At 38.2% G+C, this 14870-nt stretch overlaps 1 protein-coding gene across 1 annotated transcript; it reads left to right on the top strand.

Annotated features, from left to right (window-relative positions):
• Positions 1-3160: 3160 nt before the first annotated feature.
• LOC131784320 (uncharacterized) lies at positions 3161-10050 on the top strand. Its single transcript, XM_066161037.1, has 4 exons — positions 3161-4263; positions 5389-5535; positions 8124-8261; positions 9534-10050. The coding sequence occupies exons 1-4, from the start codon at positions 3712-3714 to the stop codon at positions 9882-9884; spliced, it is 1188 nt and encodes a 395-aa protein (XP_066017134.1). The 5' UTR covers positions 3161-3711; the 3' UTR covers positions 9885-10050.
• Positions 10051-14870: the final 4820 nt, after the last annotated feature.

Raw genomic sequence — 14870 nt, 5'->3', positions numbered from 1 at the left:
TCTTAAAATATGGTTGTTTTTTTCTTCATGAGTTTGTGGTGTTACTCGTTTTGTATCACGTAAGAAGAGAAAAGAAAACTCGACAAAGAAAGTGATCTTACCTTGATTATTTTCTGGCTCTGATTTAACTCTTAATTCTAAGAGTAAACAACAAATGCACATCTTTACCAGTGACGCAACAACTCGATTCCCTATAAAAAGATTCTTTGAAAACATTCTCTGAAAACATTCTCTGAAAACAATAAATTCGACAACTGCAATGTTTTTAAGGAAATTATGACTGTAGCTATATTCTTAATTTGCAAGGGTATATCGTAAACAGATTGAAAGGTGTTTGCTGTGAAAACTAATTGCGCAGTTTTTGTGACGTTTTCCTTTTCACCAAAAGATACGTTATTAGCCATTTATTTTGTAGTAGGAACATCTAGCTTCGTTATTCACAAAATTATTTGTACTTACGATAAATTGTGTTTAAGTTATCACAACTTACCCATTCTCGCTTATCAGTTTTTTCACCAAGGTACTCCTGGTCAGTGGTCCACAACAAAATGGGTGAAGGTGGATAGAGAATGTATAGAGAATATACATACTCATGTTAAGGTGTAAGGTGTATTTTTCTCTCCAGCTTTCAGCTGCCATAAAAATCAAGACAGTAGCTATAATTTTCACTGACAATATATTTTCCAATTACATATTGTACTTGCCAAAATTACACCTGCTCTGAAAGCTACAAATATTACTTACCATTCAAAAACATCATATTGCTATACATATATCGTCTTCTTAAATGACTTCTATGGCACATTGCTCAATCAACGTCACTCCCAATGACACACTTTACCCTGAAGGAGATCAAACAATAGTACATAAAAACCTTTTGTCTTTTTATTGTCACATCCTTGATGATAATGAGAGAATAGTATATGCATCATACATCTATTGGTAATTGTGAAAAACAGCTCCTTGAGAAACCCTATCAATTGGCTGTCGGCCAGAAAATAACCATCAGGTTATCAATTAGCAAAAGACCCATGATTCCTTTCCGTCTTGGAATGACTTGTCACTTATCACCTGATGACAACCTTTTTTGAAATAGGTGTATGCCCTTGGCCAGACTGGAGCTCACTATTTCAGTATACAATTCCGACACCCGTAGTATCACTACATTTGATCCCAAGGATCCAATACCATCCAGGTATCCCAGTTACGCTGCTCACAGGGTCTAGTTCCTAGGAATAAAGGATTGAATTCGACGTAATCTTTATGCAACTTTTTATCTCGGCTCAGCGCAAAATTCCGACTTCTTTCCCAGGATATTTTTATCCAGACTGAATAAAATAGGGTAGAAGAGCATGGAGCATAAAAACATGTTGTGGTTTCGGCGAACTTCTAGAATAGCCGGCCGACAAATTGCGTGCATTTTCGAAAATTCGATCTAACAATGCACACGAAGCGGTCTAAAAAATAAACGAAACTTATAAGGCCAACTTATGTTTGACGAGTGATTTAAGTCTATAAAAGCTTTTTTAAGACTCGCAATAGGATAAAACATCATTAAGTGAAGTATTGCGGTTGAGGAGTAACAAGTCTCAGCGTTAATAGCGACAATTTTCTATAAAATATTTCTCGTTTAATTATTCGAAACCCGACGTATCGCGAATCTGTATTCAGAGCCAAGTAAAATTGCAGCCATGCCAAACAACGATTAAAAAAAACTATATATATACATATATATTTTTTTTACTCTTAGCCATTATCGAGTCCGTTACTTAAAGAAATATTTTTTAGTTCAAGCCATAAAGCATTTAACTCAAGATTTTTCCGGTGTATATCGCTGTGACCTCAAGCCCATCGGTTCTAGTCAGCGTGACATAAGCGCAAAGTGCTGTCGCTTATTGTAGGAGGTCTTCATCTGGTTTCGTGAACGAAACGCTTTTTACACGTTCCGAAAATGTAAAAGATTTGTCCGTTCTGTATAATTTTTAACGGAGTCTAGTGAGAAGCACAAAAGAAGACTTCTCGCTGTTGTAACTTTTTGTTTATTTCTTCCGACGCGTTTCGTCTCTAGCTGAGACTTCTTCAGAGATGATTACAACTAACATCAAACAGCATATATAGTGCATTCGTGTGCCTAAGTTTCATTTCCAAAGGAAGTGAAAAATAACAGAAAAATGCTGTAAACCGAAGTTACAAGAAACGCCTTGTTATGAGCGTTACACTCAAGCGTTGTTTCTCTTTTGCGGCCGGAAATCATAATGAAATCAATCTTGTCCGCAAGGTTACTCGTTTAAAAAATGTGCTACTGTCAGCTGAGTGAACAGAAAATTACTCACGCTCGTTTACCGTGAAATAAAACAAGCCGAAAGCCCGAGAGAGGAAACCTTTAAAGCACACCCACAGTATAAAACGCAGTGTCTTGGTCGAAACAGCGAACCGAGTCAGCGACACAAAGTCCGCAGTTCCTTCTACTCAAGCGTCTCCTTCTCCTGGATGCTGCACAATGCATCTGGGTTCTGCTTGCAGCTATTCCTCCGTAACAGCCTCCAAATTATTTTTCACTACATCTACTTATTGACAGCAGATGTTTTCTTCCTTCCTCTACATTGATTGGCAATTTCCTTACTGACACCTTGTAAGAAAAGATCAGTGCAGTAGCAATTTTTATCGCAATGTTGAATAGAAGATATAGAGAACACAAGTTGTATGATTGGTTTCACCAAAATGAACAGTTATCAGCCCTGTAACTGTCACAAACCTTAGAGATAACTCAGACTTTAGGTTATAAACAAGGTGCAATGACCACAAAAGGGGAAAACTAACTTAACAATAAGTTAATATCAAGAGGATGTTAATTTCTACATGAATGAATGCTACTTTTTGCTGTATTGTGTTTCACAGTAAAAGCTGAGAAATCTTTCATCGTTCGCCAAATTCAGTTCATGAAAACATTAAACCAATACAAACGCGTTGAAACAAGTATAATTTGGAAAAATACTCTCAAAAATGAATCCGTCCAATGTACCTCCACAAACGTGTATGTTTATATTTTCACAGTCTGTGAAACCAAAGCTTCGGAAGGTGTATGCGAGTAGCACAAAAACACGTAGCTTCCGTGGAATTCAAGAGTCGGCACATTTGGTTTTCTTTACTTGATCGCTCCTATATTTGATTAGTGAATGATTTTCAGATACTTCATTTACAAGCGTAATACACTCACCGTTCGTCGCTTTCTTGATTGAGGCGGCGCGGTGCACGGGCTCTTGGTCCTCTTCTGACTCTCGCATCCTATTTACGGTTCGTCCTGGCGGTTCAAGTCGCTAAGGCCTGATTTAACCAACAGGCTCATAAGCCCTATCATTACTTGCACCTTCCATTGAGGCCTCAAAATCCGAATACTCAAACCCCGAAATCGAACCGCACTTGCTCGAACTACTATCCACCATATTTACTTTGATTAGGTTGTTAGTGTACACACGTGTGACGTATCAGGTCACATGATAAAATCCGAAGCGTTTATGGCGGATGACTCACGAAGCTGCATTTAAAACAGTTTTCCGAGCGAAAAAAGGCACAAAGAGGCGTTCGAGGCACCTTGTGTCTGTTTTAATGTGTTACCTGAGATATTTCGACAGGATTCCGAAAAAGTGACTTTTCAGTCGGAAGCTATTACGCGTGATTCAAGCACACGAACTTGAGTCACGCGAACGAGTTATGACGGAAGAAATACACATTGCCGGCTCTACTGCTCTTGGAGCATTTGTCGTAGATATCAATTTCATCTGGTTGTGTTTACTTAGCTGGGCCTATCTTGTTCTCGTGAATATACTTGCCCACAAGCGATTACAACGAATCCATCCATCCCGCACGTTACAGCGCATGAATGTAAAGAGGAAGAGGAATGCATTCTTAAACATGTGGAATTACTTTAACATTGCCGTCCTTTGGTTGGACATATCGGTGATAGCATATTGTTACGCCAGATCTGGAAATTGCGTCCTCATTTATGAATCCGAGACCTCGTATACGAACGGATCAGCAGTTTTAATAATTAACATAGCAATCTGCTATGTAGCTCAGATTTTCAATTTCTCCTTACATAAGGACGAATATATGAAAATCACCAATTTTTTGAGTACAGCTTTCCATGATGAAGTCTCGCGACTGATTTACCGAGATGTAGCCACTGTCAAATGGATGGCAAATTGTGGACACTGGAAATTCAACAGCAGTGGTTCTCGTGATTTCGTTTCAACTCATACTGAGGTATTTTATTTATTCTAACTTCGAACGAGAACCTTGTGATAGAATTCGGTTAGTATTAAAACAATTTTTGACCCTCGCCATTTGTAACGAAAAGATGAAAAACCTTATTTTCCCACTAGCGCTGCCAATGTGGTAAATTACTAGATCGATATAGATGACATGTTCTCTTGAAAGCAATTAGAATATCAACTGATTATGTCACGCTTCGTTGGTCTATTGCAAGTGGCTAAAAAATCGAAATTTTTAGATGAGTCATCTCCGTTTGGTCGGCCTTGATTGAAACTCCTGACACTTTCAAGACAAGCCGTTCTGCAGCCTTCAGTATTAAAGACAAAAATCTTCTCCCATTCAGTTATCTTTCCGCGACTACTCTTAGAATTGTTCAGATGATCGTTGAGCTCTTTGTATGGCGTGATTAGAAATTTGACCACACTTCTCTCTTTCCGTTTGATTACATTGACCTTAGAGCTAGCGCCGCTTAAATTTGATGGACTTTAAGCGCGAGCAGAACTTTCATCATGAAAGCTAAAATAATTATACGCTGAAATCTGAAATCGAACGAAACATCAAGATTTCTTAAGAGATCAAGAATGTGCTCAGCGTTTTACAATTGTTGAAGTCGAACCACAGTTTGATGCTAATTTTGGCGTTTGCAGATGACAATCTTCTCGAAGTTTTTGGATGGTCGTCCACCAGAAACATACAACAAAATAGTTTGCTATATTTTTGGGTCGAAATTTTTTGCGGTCGCGTAAGAGTTTTACGGATGGGCCGCTTAACTTGAAAACGTTTTTGAATCAATATTGGAGTAGAAAGACGGTTATTCATAAGTTAATCGGGCAAAGATCACCGCAAAATGCAAAACCTTAAGCCTTCTTAATACTTCTGTAAATATCTTTGTCAGCGTGTGGACTGTTCCGCTTGAAACCAACCATTTTTGATGACTCATTTTCAAGGGTGGTGGTAAGAGCTTTAGCGTTAAGGCTAAATGAATCTGGTGAAATGACCAGATACTCTATCAATATCAATTATTGTAATAGATGGTCAAGTTTTGAGTGAGTTTAGTTGTACAAAATTATTGACTTTATTAAGTGAAGGCTTTTACTTTATGTTGTCTCCTTTCAGGAAAAATCCCGCAGGTATCATAATTACAAGATCACTGCAGTATGGAAAGAATGTGCTTTCAGATTCCACCAGGTGGAAATCAACGATCTCCTCGAGGCCCGTGTATTTCGACTCAAAATAACTGTTTATGTACGTCCTGGAAACCAGGTAATCGAAAAAGCTTTCCCAAATTTACCAGCATGATAATCTTTCCTTATAATCGTGTCCATCATTATCACTGTGACCTAATTCCTTCATCTCTAATCTCCAAGCCCACTGGAATCATTACCAAACTAAACTAATGATACTGCCAACACCGCCATCACTACGATTAACACCACAATTAAAACCTCCACCATCATAACCTTATTATCACTTATTTTCGCGCCACTTTAATTTCGCGAATTTGGAATGAAAATATTTCGCAGGATTTAAAATTCGCGATTTTGACGAATCACCGTTTTTCAAGATAATTACATTTCGCCAATCGAGTAACTGGTGCTCGTTTTTTAATCTTCCATTCCTGTATTTTATTTAACAATAAAGGAATATAAACCTCAAACGCCAGCCTCAAATGTCAGCAACTTAGTAACATCTTTTAAAAGTACACTGATACAGGCAACCGAGATACAATTTTACTCGATGGCACTGCCAAGTAGCTTTTAGAAAAGGATCGCCTCAATGTTTTCGAATGGATCTTCAGGCGATAAGGTTGCCTTCCCTTGAACAAGTTCGGATATTCCGGCTTTGCTCCATCCTTTTGCAATGTGCCGCTTTTCCACACTGCCTGTCAAGTGGTTGTAAAGGCTCACCAGCCAGGTGGCATGTAACGGCTTTAGCACAGAGAGCCTTAAATCGACCTCAATCTCGTCAGTGCTGTTCCCTGACTCCATTTGTTTCTGAACTTCGGCGGAATACCAAGTTGTAAACGTATCCTTCATAAAACACTTTGCCTCTCCATTCACAGTTAAATCCAGGGGCTGGAAAAAATGTCACATACCGGCAGGTACTGACACAACCTCGGTATTCAAGGTTGCCAACTTCGACAAAACTTTGTCGGTCTTTTACCCTTGAAAACACCCCAGATAAGTAGCGCCTTCTGTGTTGGTTGCGGCTTAAACTCTTTCCTTGTGGTCTCAACATACGGCTTGATTATCTCATCTATCAGAAAAAGAGTTTCCTGCTCGTTCAAGTACTGATATGGATTCTGCGAAATTGCAAATCCATTTGGAAATTTAAATCCCCTTGGCTGGCTGGCATCGGTTTTCCCCTGGTAAATGATCTGCATCGGCAAAAAAGAGCCAGACAACGAAATAACGAAAGTTAAAGTAATATTCCTCTTGTCGGTTAGGCCTTTTATGGGCACCGCAGAAGAATTGCACGTGGCCATTGTCATTCTTCTAACTGAAACGTAAGAGCAAGGAGTTTGATCAGCGTTAATTACCAGTTCAGGGGGAATGTTATGTTGTGTGATGGCCCTGTTGATATCTGTGAGATAAGTAAGCTTGCATTCTTCATAAATCCCACGTGGTACTGGCGGGCGGGTGGTGGTTCCTGCTCGGCGTGAGAAATTGCACCGCTTATAAATAGACCTAACCCAGGGTGCCGTAGCCTCAAATCCTGAAAAATTTGCAGATGGATTACTATTAACCAGTGACAAAGCAGAAGCTTTTACCACAGAGAAATTTAATACGCCCCCTCGGCTTCTTATACTATGAAGGAGGGAAATTAATTTGCCGTCCAGTTCACGAAGTGTTGGTGGCCGGCCGGCCACTTGTGTCGTGTAGTATGGAGAGAACTTTGGCTGCTTCATTTCCCTCCTTTTTTTCCTCTTTTAGTTTCTTCTGGTAGGCCTGCTTGAAGGTCCGGACTGTGCCCTCTTTCAAATTGGGGATTTCTGCCTTGAAGTGTTTGATTGCCGTGGAATTGCCATTTTCACTTGCATACTTGAAGTGTGGAAGCCCCATTGTTGGTGAGGTTTTGAGGTGCTGCCACGAAAGAAAAAATCCTTTTGATCGCTATGCTATAGCCGCGATGAAGCGACTCCCTGGACGGCTCGCCGACTGCACCATTGGTCATTTACCAAGGGCGATTTCTAGAATAAATCGCTTTTTTCTCTTGAGGGGAGGTGTTGTCAGTGTCGAAATTGTGGACAAAAACCCCCGAATATCGCCAATTGTACAAGGGGGGCTGGAAATTCCAGTGAAATTGATGGCGGAGATCGACGCTTCCGAAAAGAATGAAGCCATCATGAAGAGGCTCAAGCAGCTGATTACAGACAACTATAAGGAGCCAGATGTCGACGGCAAATTTGAAGACTGTACCGAGGAAGTGTTACAGGAACTAATTCAGCAAGATGAGTCAGATGATGAGGAACAAGGGCATGCGTTGAACTGAAATTTGAGCCATCTACTAGTGTGTGAAATCCTAAAAGACGGAAAGCTTAAATAAAATATTTTATAAAGTTCTCTAAATTTCGCGGCACGTTTTTTTCGCGGGATTTTAATTTTGCGAATTTTTTTAAATCGCGGAAATCGCGAAAATTAAGTCTCGCGAAAAAAAGTGATAATAAGGTACCTTACGTCCCTTAAGATGATGAGTCTGATGAGGTAATCATTTCATGACGCGATGGAAAACACCCTCCAACCGCTATGATACATATAGCGTAGGTTTACATCAGTAATGGTGAGTCCTTTTTTTTTAAGTTTGACGTCATGTAGTCACGGTACATTCAGATCAAATATTTATATTTCCAGGACACTAACTTAGAGTGGCAGATTGACTTTCAATCATTGCAAGAAGAGCACAGGGCTGGGAGACATGATACGGCGGCAATTTTTGAGGAGATCACAAAGACCTCGACGCATTATCTCTTTAGTAACGTCCGCTCAGAGGTATTTCAACATTTAATACTTTATGATGCGATGTGAAGTTTTTTTTTTATCAAATATTATTCGGCCAATTATCATTTAGTCTTTAACAAAGGAAATTAAACCTAATCTGTCTGTAAATCGACTCTTTTCTTTTTCCTTATTCTGGTGACGTTTTTTGAGTGATTACATCACATAGTTTTTTCTAACTTTTAGCCTTCGAAATGTCTCATTTTTCACTGGAAAACTACAACAATAAATAATCTTCTCTCACAATGTTGGTTTTTTTTTGTGGAAAGGCAGTCATGATGAGCTCTTTTTTGAGTAACCACCTTTGGAAAAGGAGTTCAGGAAAGTGGTTTCTTAGGAAGAAAAATCAAAACAGGAAGTAGATTCACCTGTTATAACTACATTGCCACCCCAGTTAAAATAGGGAAAATATGCACTTCATTTTTACATGGAACTTGTACTACTCGCATATCCATTTTTGTGAAACATGCACGTCTGAAGTCGAAAAAAAACATCAAGATTTCGTATACGATCCATAATGTGTTAAGCTATGAGTTTTGAATAGATTAACAAGTAATTTTGTGTTTGGAGATAACAACCCATCTGAATCTTGCGGCCCACTTAGAGAAAAATATAGAATAGTTTGCTGTAGTTTTGAGGGGCAAAATTTGTTGCGGTCGCTAAAGATGTTAAGGATTGGTCACTTAATTTGAGAAAGTTTTTTAATCAAGGTTGGGTGTAAGAAACAAGACGGTTACTTTTAAATTGGTTGCACAAAGAAATTGGTGGCCAGATAAAATGAGAGAGAGTTTTATGTGAACCAAAGGCCTTTGTTGGTGTACCAAGTTTGAATAGTGGAGGCAAAAGAAGGGAATTAACGAAAATGAGTTCGGTCATTCAGGTGTAATTTTAAAGTCATGAATTGCCGGCCGCTAATGCGTCAGACATAGTTGAATAACATTATAGAGCTAAGGGAATGCATATCATCACAGAAAAAACTGGGAGGGTCTTGACTCCAATAATTGGGGATAAGAATGATCGTGGAGTCTGATCGCCTGGTAGAAAAGGAACTTCATCGGTTACAGTAACCGAAGTTTCGAAAAGCTAAGTGGCATTCATCGTCAAAGTTATTCAAATAACTCTGATGATGGCTTCCACTTCGGTTGTAGATACCTTCATCACCGTGACCGCCATAAGTCCTTTTCGTCGGGGACTACCCTTATCTAAATGATTAGAAGACACAACTTGACTGCTGGGTTCAAACATCATATGTGATCGCAATTTCAGCGGACGATACTCCCTGGGTCTATGATTTGTGTCCTCCTGGGTGTAGAACCTGTTTACAGACTCCTGCTATCCTTCCTGTTGCCAGAGGAACATTATATCATAGAGAAAAATGTCTTCTCCACTGAAGCAGATGCGGCCGCAGGCCCATTGCAGCTTGATTTCGCCTCGGCACCAGACAAAATGGATGCCTATCCAACGACGACAAGTTGGCTAGTGATTCCCTGGAAGCATGTGTTCCCCTCTGAGACAGAAGATGAGGCTGTAGACCTTTTGCAGTTTGATTTCGCCTCGGCACCAGAAAAAATGGATGCCAACCCAACGACGACAAGTTGGATAGTGGTTCCAGAGTAGTATGTGTTCCCCTCTCAGACAGAAGATGGGGCTGTAGACCCTTTTGCAGCTTGATTTCGCCTCGGCACCAGACAAAATGGATGCCAACCCAACGACGACAAGTTGGATAGTGGTTCCAGAGTAGAATGTGTTCCCTTCTCAGACAGAAGATGGGGCTGTAGACCTTTTGCAGCTTGATTTCGCCCCGGCAGCAGACAAAATGGATGCCTACTCAACGAAGATAGAACTATGTTAATCGCATTCCAGTTTTGTTTTCATCCCCTGTTCGCAGATCATGATCTTTTTAATAGATCATGATCTTGGAATAGTTTAAAAAGTGTTTGTTGCGTTTACTTCCTGGCTGCTATGTATATAACCGTATTTACCCGTATATAATACGCGCCTATGTATAATACGTACCCCAATTTTTGACCATATTTCAAGTTTTCTCAGCAAAAATAGAGTAAAAAAGTATCTATCCAGGCCATCTATTCCATCTATCAGTGACAACTAGAATAACAAGAAAATGTTTTACCCTTGAAGGCTTTCAGACCATCAAACACGGGCCAAAGAGCTCCAAGATTTTGAGTGCACTGTTGCCAGTATTGCAACTGTTTGCAGCTAGGTTCTTAGAGCTATCACTGATCTATTCATAAAAATTACAATTTCCTAGATTGTGATTGGTTTGAATAACTCCTATAATCACTAATGTACTGGCCAAGCTGTTAACGGACAGTTTGTTATCGGACAATCTAATAAGTCAATCACATTCAGTTTAAATCAACCAATCAGAACCTTAGTTTCAATCACCATAGAAACAGTGTACAGACTCCTAAATTACCTCTTTTGTCGGTCTTTTACTGCAAAATTTCTCTTTCTTTCATAAATAGGCTATTCTTCTTTTCTCGGATAGTGTAATTTTTATGATTAATGGGTAATAAGCCCTCATTTCGTCCAATTCGATCTGTAATCATACTCGTGATAAACAAATCGGACTCCCGCTGCTTGGTTCTCTGATTTCGTCATCACTCGTATGATTACAGGCTGAATTGGACTCCACTCAGTCCTATTACCATTACTCATTTAAATACATTATTAGTTCCTTTTTGTATAATTTCTTCTCTAAAAAATGATTTGAATACCTTGGTCTCAATAAATAAACACAATTTTCCTTATGACTGTTTTTTAAATCCCCGTTAATATTTTTTTGTGGGCATAATGAACAAAGCCCTCTTGCCTCTTGTCTCTCAGAAAAAAAATGAACCCTAAACCTTGGTTTCTGTGAATTTAGTGTATGGTAGACTTGCCTATTATGAAAAAATGATGGCTCTACCTAGTTAAAAACCGCTGTACCACAAATGAAACTCATTCGAGACCGAACTACGATTAAGGAGTAGCAAGCTTCGGCAGAAATAAAAACAATTTTCTATTTAATATTTCTTGTTCAATGGTCTAAAAAATTAATACCTTGTAACCTGCAGTGTATTTGGGATGTGTTGAGTGGTACCCGGAACTCATTAAGTAATGGACTCCTGAAGGAAGATAAGACACCATTGTCCTTTATTTCGAAAGAACTTTTTAATTACACGTTAAAGAATTCAATATTTTTAATTTGAGTAACAATTAATTTATTTTAGTGAAAATTTCTGACTGCCGGGCATTTAGTCTATTATTAATCGTACTAATTCTAAGAGTTGACGACCGAGCGCTATTATAATATGCAAAAGCTAGGAGAGTTTGTCCACCAGGAAAGCAAAATGATTTCATCGGGTTTACTGGTCAGCGGAAAACTAGGGTGGCGGACTTGACGCACGAAGAGCACGAGCTACATAGAAATGGAGTTTTACTTTTCCAAATATTTTTTTAACTTATTGTAATCAAATTTCATTGGTACGTTCTGGTGTTCCGGCGTTCCTGATTTTAGCGCATGCCGATATCACACAAAAGACAGCCGGGAGCTATTACGCTTGAGTAATGTACACGAACATGATTACATCGGACCTAGAAGGAATACATATTGCAGACTCTATTGCACTTGCAACGTTCTTAATTCTGTGACTATGACCATTAAATTAAAGGAGCGTATCAGTTTTGGGGGAAGCTTTTACTTTTTACTCTGAATCTACCATATATTATTATTACTATTACTTTATTTTTAGTATTATAGTATTCCACCAGCCACAGTCGAAGCACAACACGAGAGAGGAATGTAATGAAGTGCCGGTCTTTGGAGTAAATGTCTTTTTCGGACCTCTTGTTTAATAACTAGTCATGCAACAACAACAAAGTTCTACTCTGCTAGATACCTTATTTTCACTCCTTATTAAGTGGTTGCGTAGTACTACTAAGAGGATAAACCTAGAAACTTTGCCTTAAAGGAGAAAGGTTGTGAGACATTTTTACTGAACTTTTATGTTCCAGAACTTTATTGCATGACATGATATATGAAAGCATATCAGTGTAAAGAGGCAACGGTAAACAAAGACGGTCAAGGTTAGTGAAAATTAACAAAATGTTCACAAACTGTGACGTAAATCCTTTCAAGATAAATCAACTTTGTTGGCTAATTATTAAAACCTCGTCAAGTAGAAGATTACGCACATTCTTGCTTGAATTGAAACTGTGGGATAAAATGTAGTTGAATTTCGAAACTTCAAAACTCATTGTAAAAAAGGGCAGCTCAACAACACTTTAGAGAATAGGTCTCTTGAACTTCAGAAATTATTAGTGAAACTAGTAAAATTAGGATATTCCTCAATTCACATTCCTCAGTCTTAAAATCTCGCGTTCGGTGCGATGAAAGCCTTGCTATTAAAATTCTATGAAACTCAGAGGAGTGTTTTGTTGTTGTTCCAGAAGGAGAGACACCTAATTTACGGGTTTAAAAATTCGTGCTTAGAACAAAAGCTGTTCATTGTCGTTATATTCTTTATTTGTAGAAAGCCGAAATAACTTAACGCTAGATCAGCCTTTTATCAATCAAGTGAAAAACATCACGAGCTTTGAAATCTCATAATAAAAAATCGACGTTGAAGAAAATGTTTTTATCTTAAAGATAGACGTTATACGAGAGAATATTCTCTATCTTAAGGATGATTAAGATAATTGATTTTTGGGAATTGCTCGTTTGGAACTCACTTCAACACCGAAATTCGCTTTATAAAAAACCTTTGATGTAGGCGATTACTGAATAACATAACTCTTTTTATGCATGTTACCGCCTTTATATTACAAATATTCAATAAACATTCGACTGACTTTTTCTAAAAAAAAAAACTTTTGGTTCAGAAAGAAAAACGGCTACGAAGAAGGTATGTGTAATAGTTGAGAAAAAAGAGTAAGTACTAGTCATGATGGAGAGGATTATTATGGGTTGGAAACAACTAACTTTGGCTATAAAGATTACTATGGCAGCAATACGGTTTCTTAGAGGTAAGCTTGATTGTAGCCTTACTTGTCTTTAACTGAGGAATGAGTTGAACGACTCCCATCTCTAAAACTGAGCTTCAATAAGTATATTTAGTAAATAAATCCCCTCAGGCGGCTGGTATGTCGGCTGATAATGTTTGTGGACGAGAGATTGTTCGGAAAATGAATATTTGGCCGAGAAGCAAAGGTTGGAAATTTTGAGGACATTCTCTCAGTCAAGGATATTGTCAACCGACATATCAGCAAGCCAGAAAGGGTTTGTTTATCTAATATCCCTCCCATTAGTTTTCATATCGCACCAAAACCACTTACATAAAAGACAATGCTTATCTGATAGCGGAAGCGTATTTGCGATCAGCTTTTTATAATCAATAGTATCACTAAACTCTACAAAACGACCTTGCTTTTCCTTCGTTTAAAATAATGGATGAAACTTTTTAGCTGATTTTGTTTCTTTTCGACGAAAACAAACGGGTGTTAGATTACTAGAAAAAAAAGGACAAACACATCGAGCACCCGTGATTAATAACTTCATTCGTACTGTCAAACTGTTATAAGTATTAATATTTAGCGAGAAAGATGAAGTTATTCATTAAACATTTAACAGGTAAAAATGCTTTTAACACCGTTATTATTACTAACGCCAATGGTCGGTTTCAAATATAAACAGGAAGTAAACAAAACAATGAATTTCTATTATACATATGTATCTTAACTATAAAAAAAAAAAAAATGAAGCAGCTCGTTTCACTGAGCGATCTAGTCTCTCTGGATTGAAATCAACACTTGGATTGGATGTGTACAAGTAAATACAGGAACAAAACATCACTTGCAAAAGTAATGTTTTTTTTGCTTGTTAACATTCTTTAAGCTCCCGCTATGTTCGTGTCTATATCTTTTGCGGTCAAAAACCTTATGGAGCCTCCTGAAATTAGGAGCAAAAAGTGCACTTCAACCCACTTTCAGTGATCCAAGGTGTGCCTATGGGGAGAGCAAAAAGGACATTAAAGGGCTTGTTGAGGAAGCAATTTTTGAAAATACTCTAAGATGGTTTTATCGTACTTAATTAATCTGGCGATGATCGTAGTTTTTCATTTGATTAGTCATCTTAACGTGTTCATGCATTCGCGTAAGAGTCAAACATGTTGAACTCATCTATCTCGCCATCTTTCATGACCAAAATCAAGTCACAAAGCTTGGAAATTATGAGGACATTCTCTCAGTCAAGGATATTATCAACCGACATATCAGCAAGCCAGAAAGGATTTTATTTATCTAATATCCCTCCCATAAGTTTTCATATCGCACGAAAACCACTTACATAAAAGACGATGCCTATCTGATAGCAGAAGCGTATTTGCGATCAGCTTTTCATAATCACCAGAGTCACTAAACTCTACAAAACGACCTTGCTTTTACTTCGTGTAAAATAATGGACGAGACTCTTTAGCTTGTTTTGTTTCTTTTGGACGAAAATAAACGGATGTTAGGTAAATAGAAAAAAAAGGTTACACATATCGAGCACCCTTGATTAATAACTTCATTCGTACAATCTAACTGTTAAAAGTATTAAAATTC

Source organism: Pocillopora verrucosa, chromosome 14, assembly GCF_036669915.1.
Source record: "Pocillopora verrucosa isolate sample1 chromosome 14, ASM3666991v2, whole genome shotgun sequence".
Lineage (NCBI taxonomy): Eukaryota > Metazoa > Cnidaria > Anthozoa > Scleractinia > Pocilloporidae > Pocillopora > Pocillopora verrucosa.
The sequence above is the reverse complement of the archived record's forward strand: the minus strand, read 5'-3'. Positions and strand labels throughout refer to the sequence as shown.

Coding starts and splice junctions, on each gene's coding strand:
- LOC131784320 (XM_066161037.1), top strand. CDS start 3,712: ATGACGGAAGAAATACACATTGCCGGCTCTACTGCTCTTGGAGCATTT. Junction 4,264..5,388: donor TCGTTTCAACTCATACTGAG/GTATTTTATTTA, acceptor GTCTCCTTTCAG/GAAAAATCCCGCAGGTATCA. Junction 5,536..8,123: donor ATGTACGTCCTGGAAACCAG/GTAATCGAAAAA, acceptor TTATATTTCCAG/GACACTAACTTAGAGTGGCA.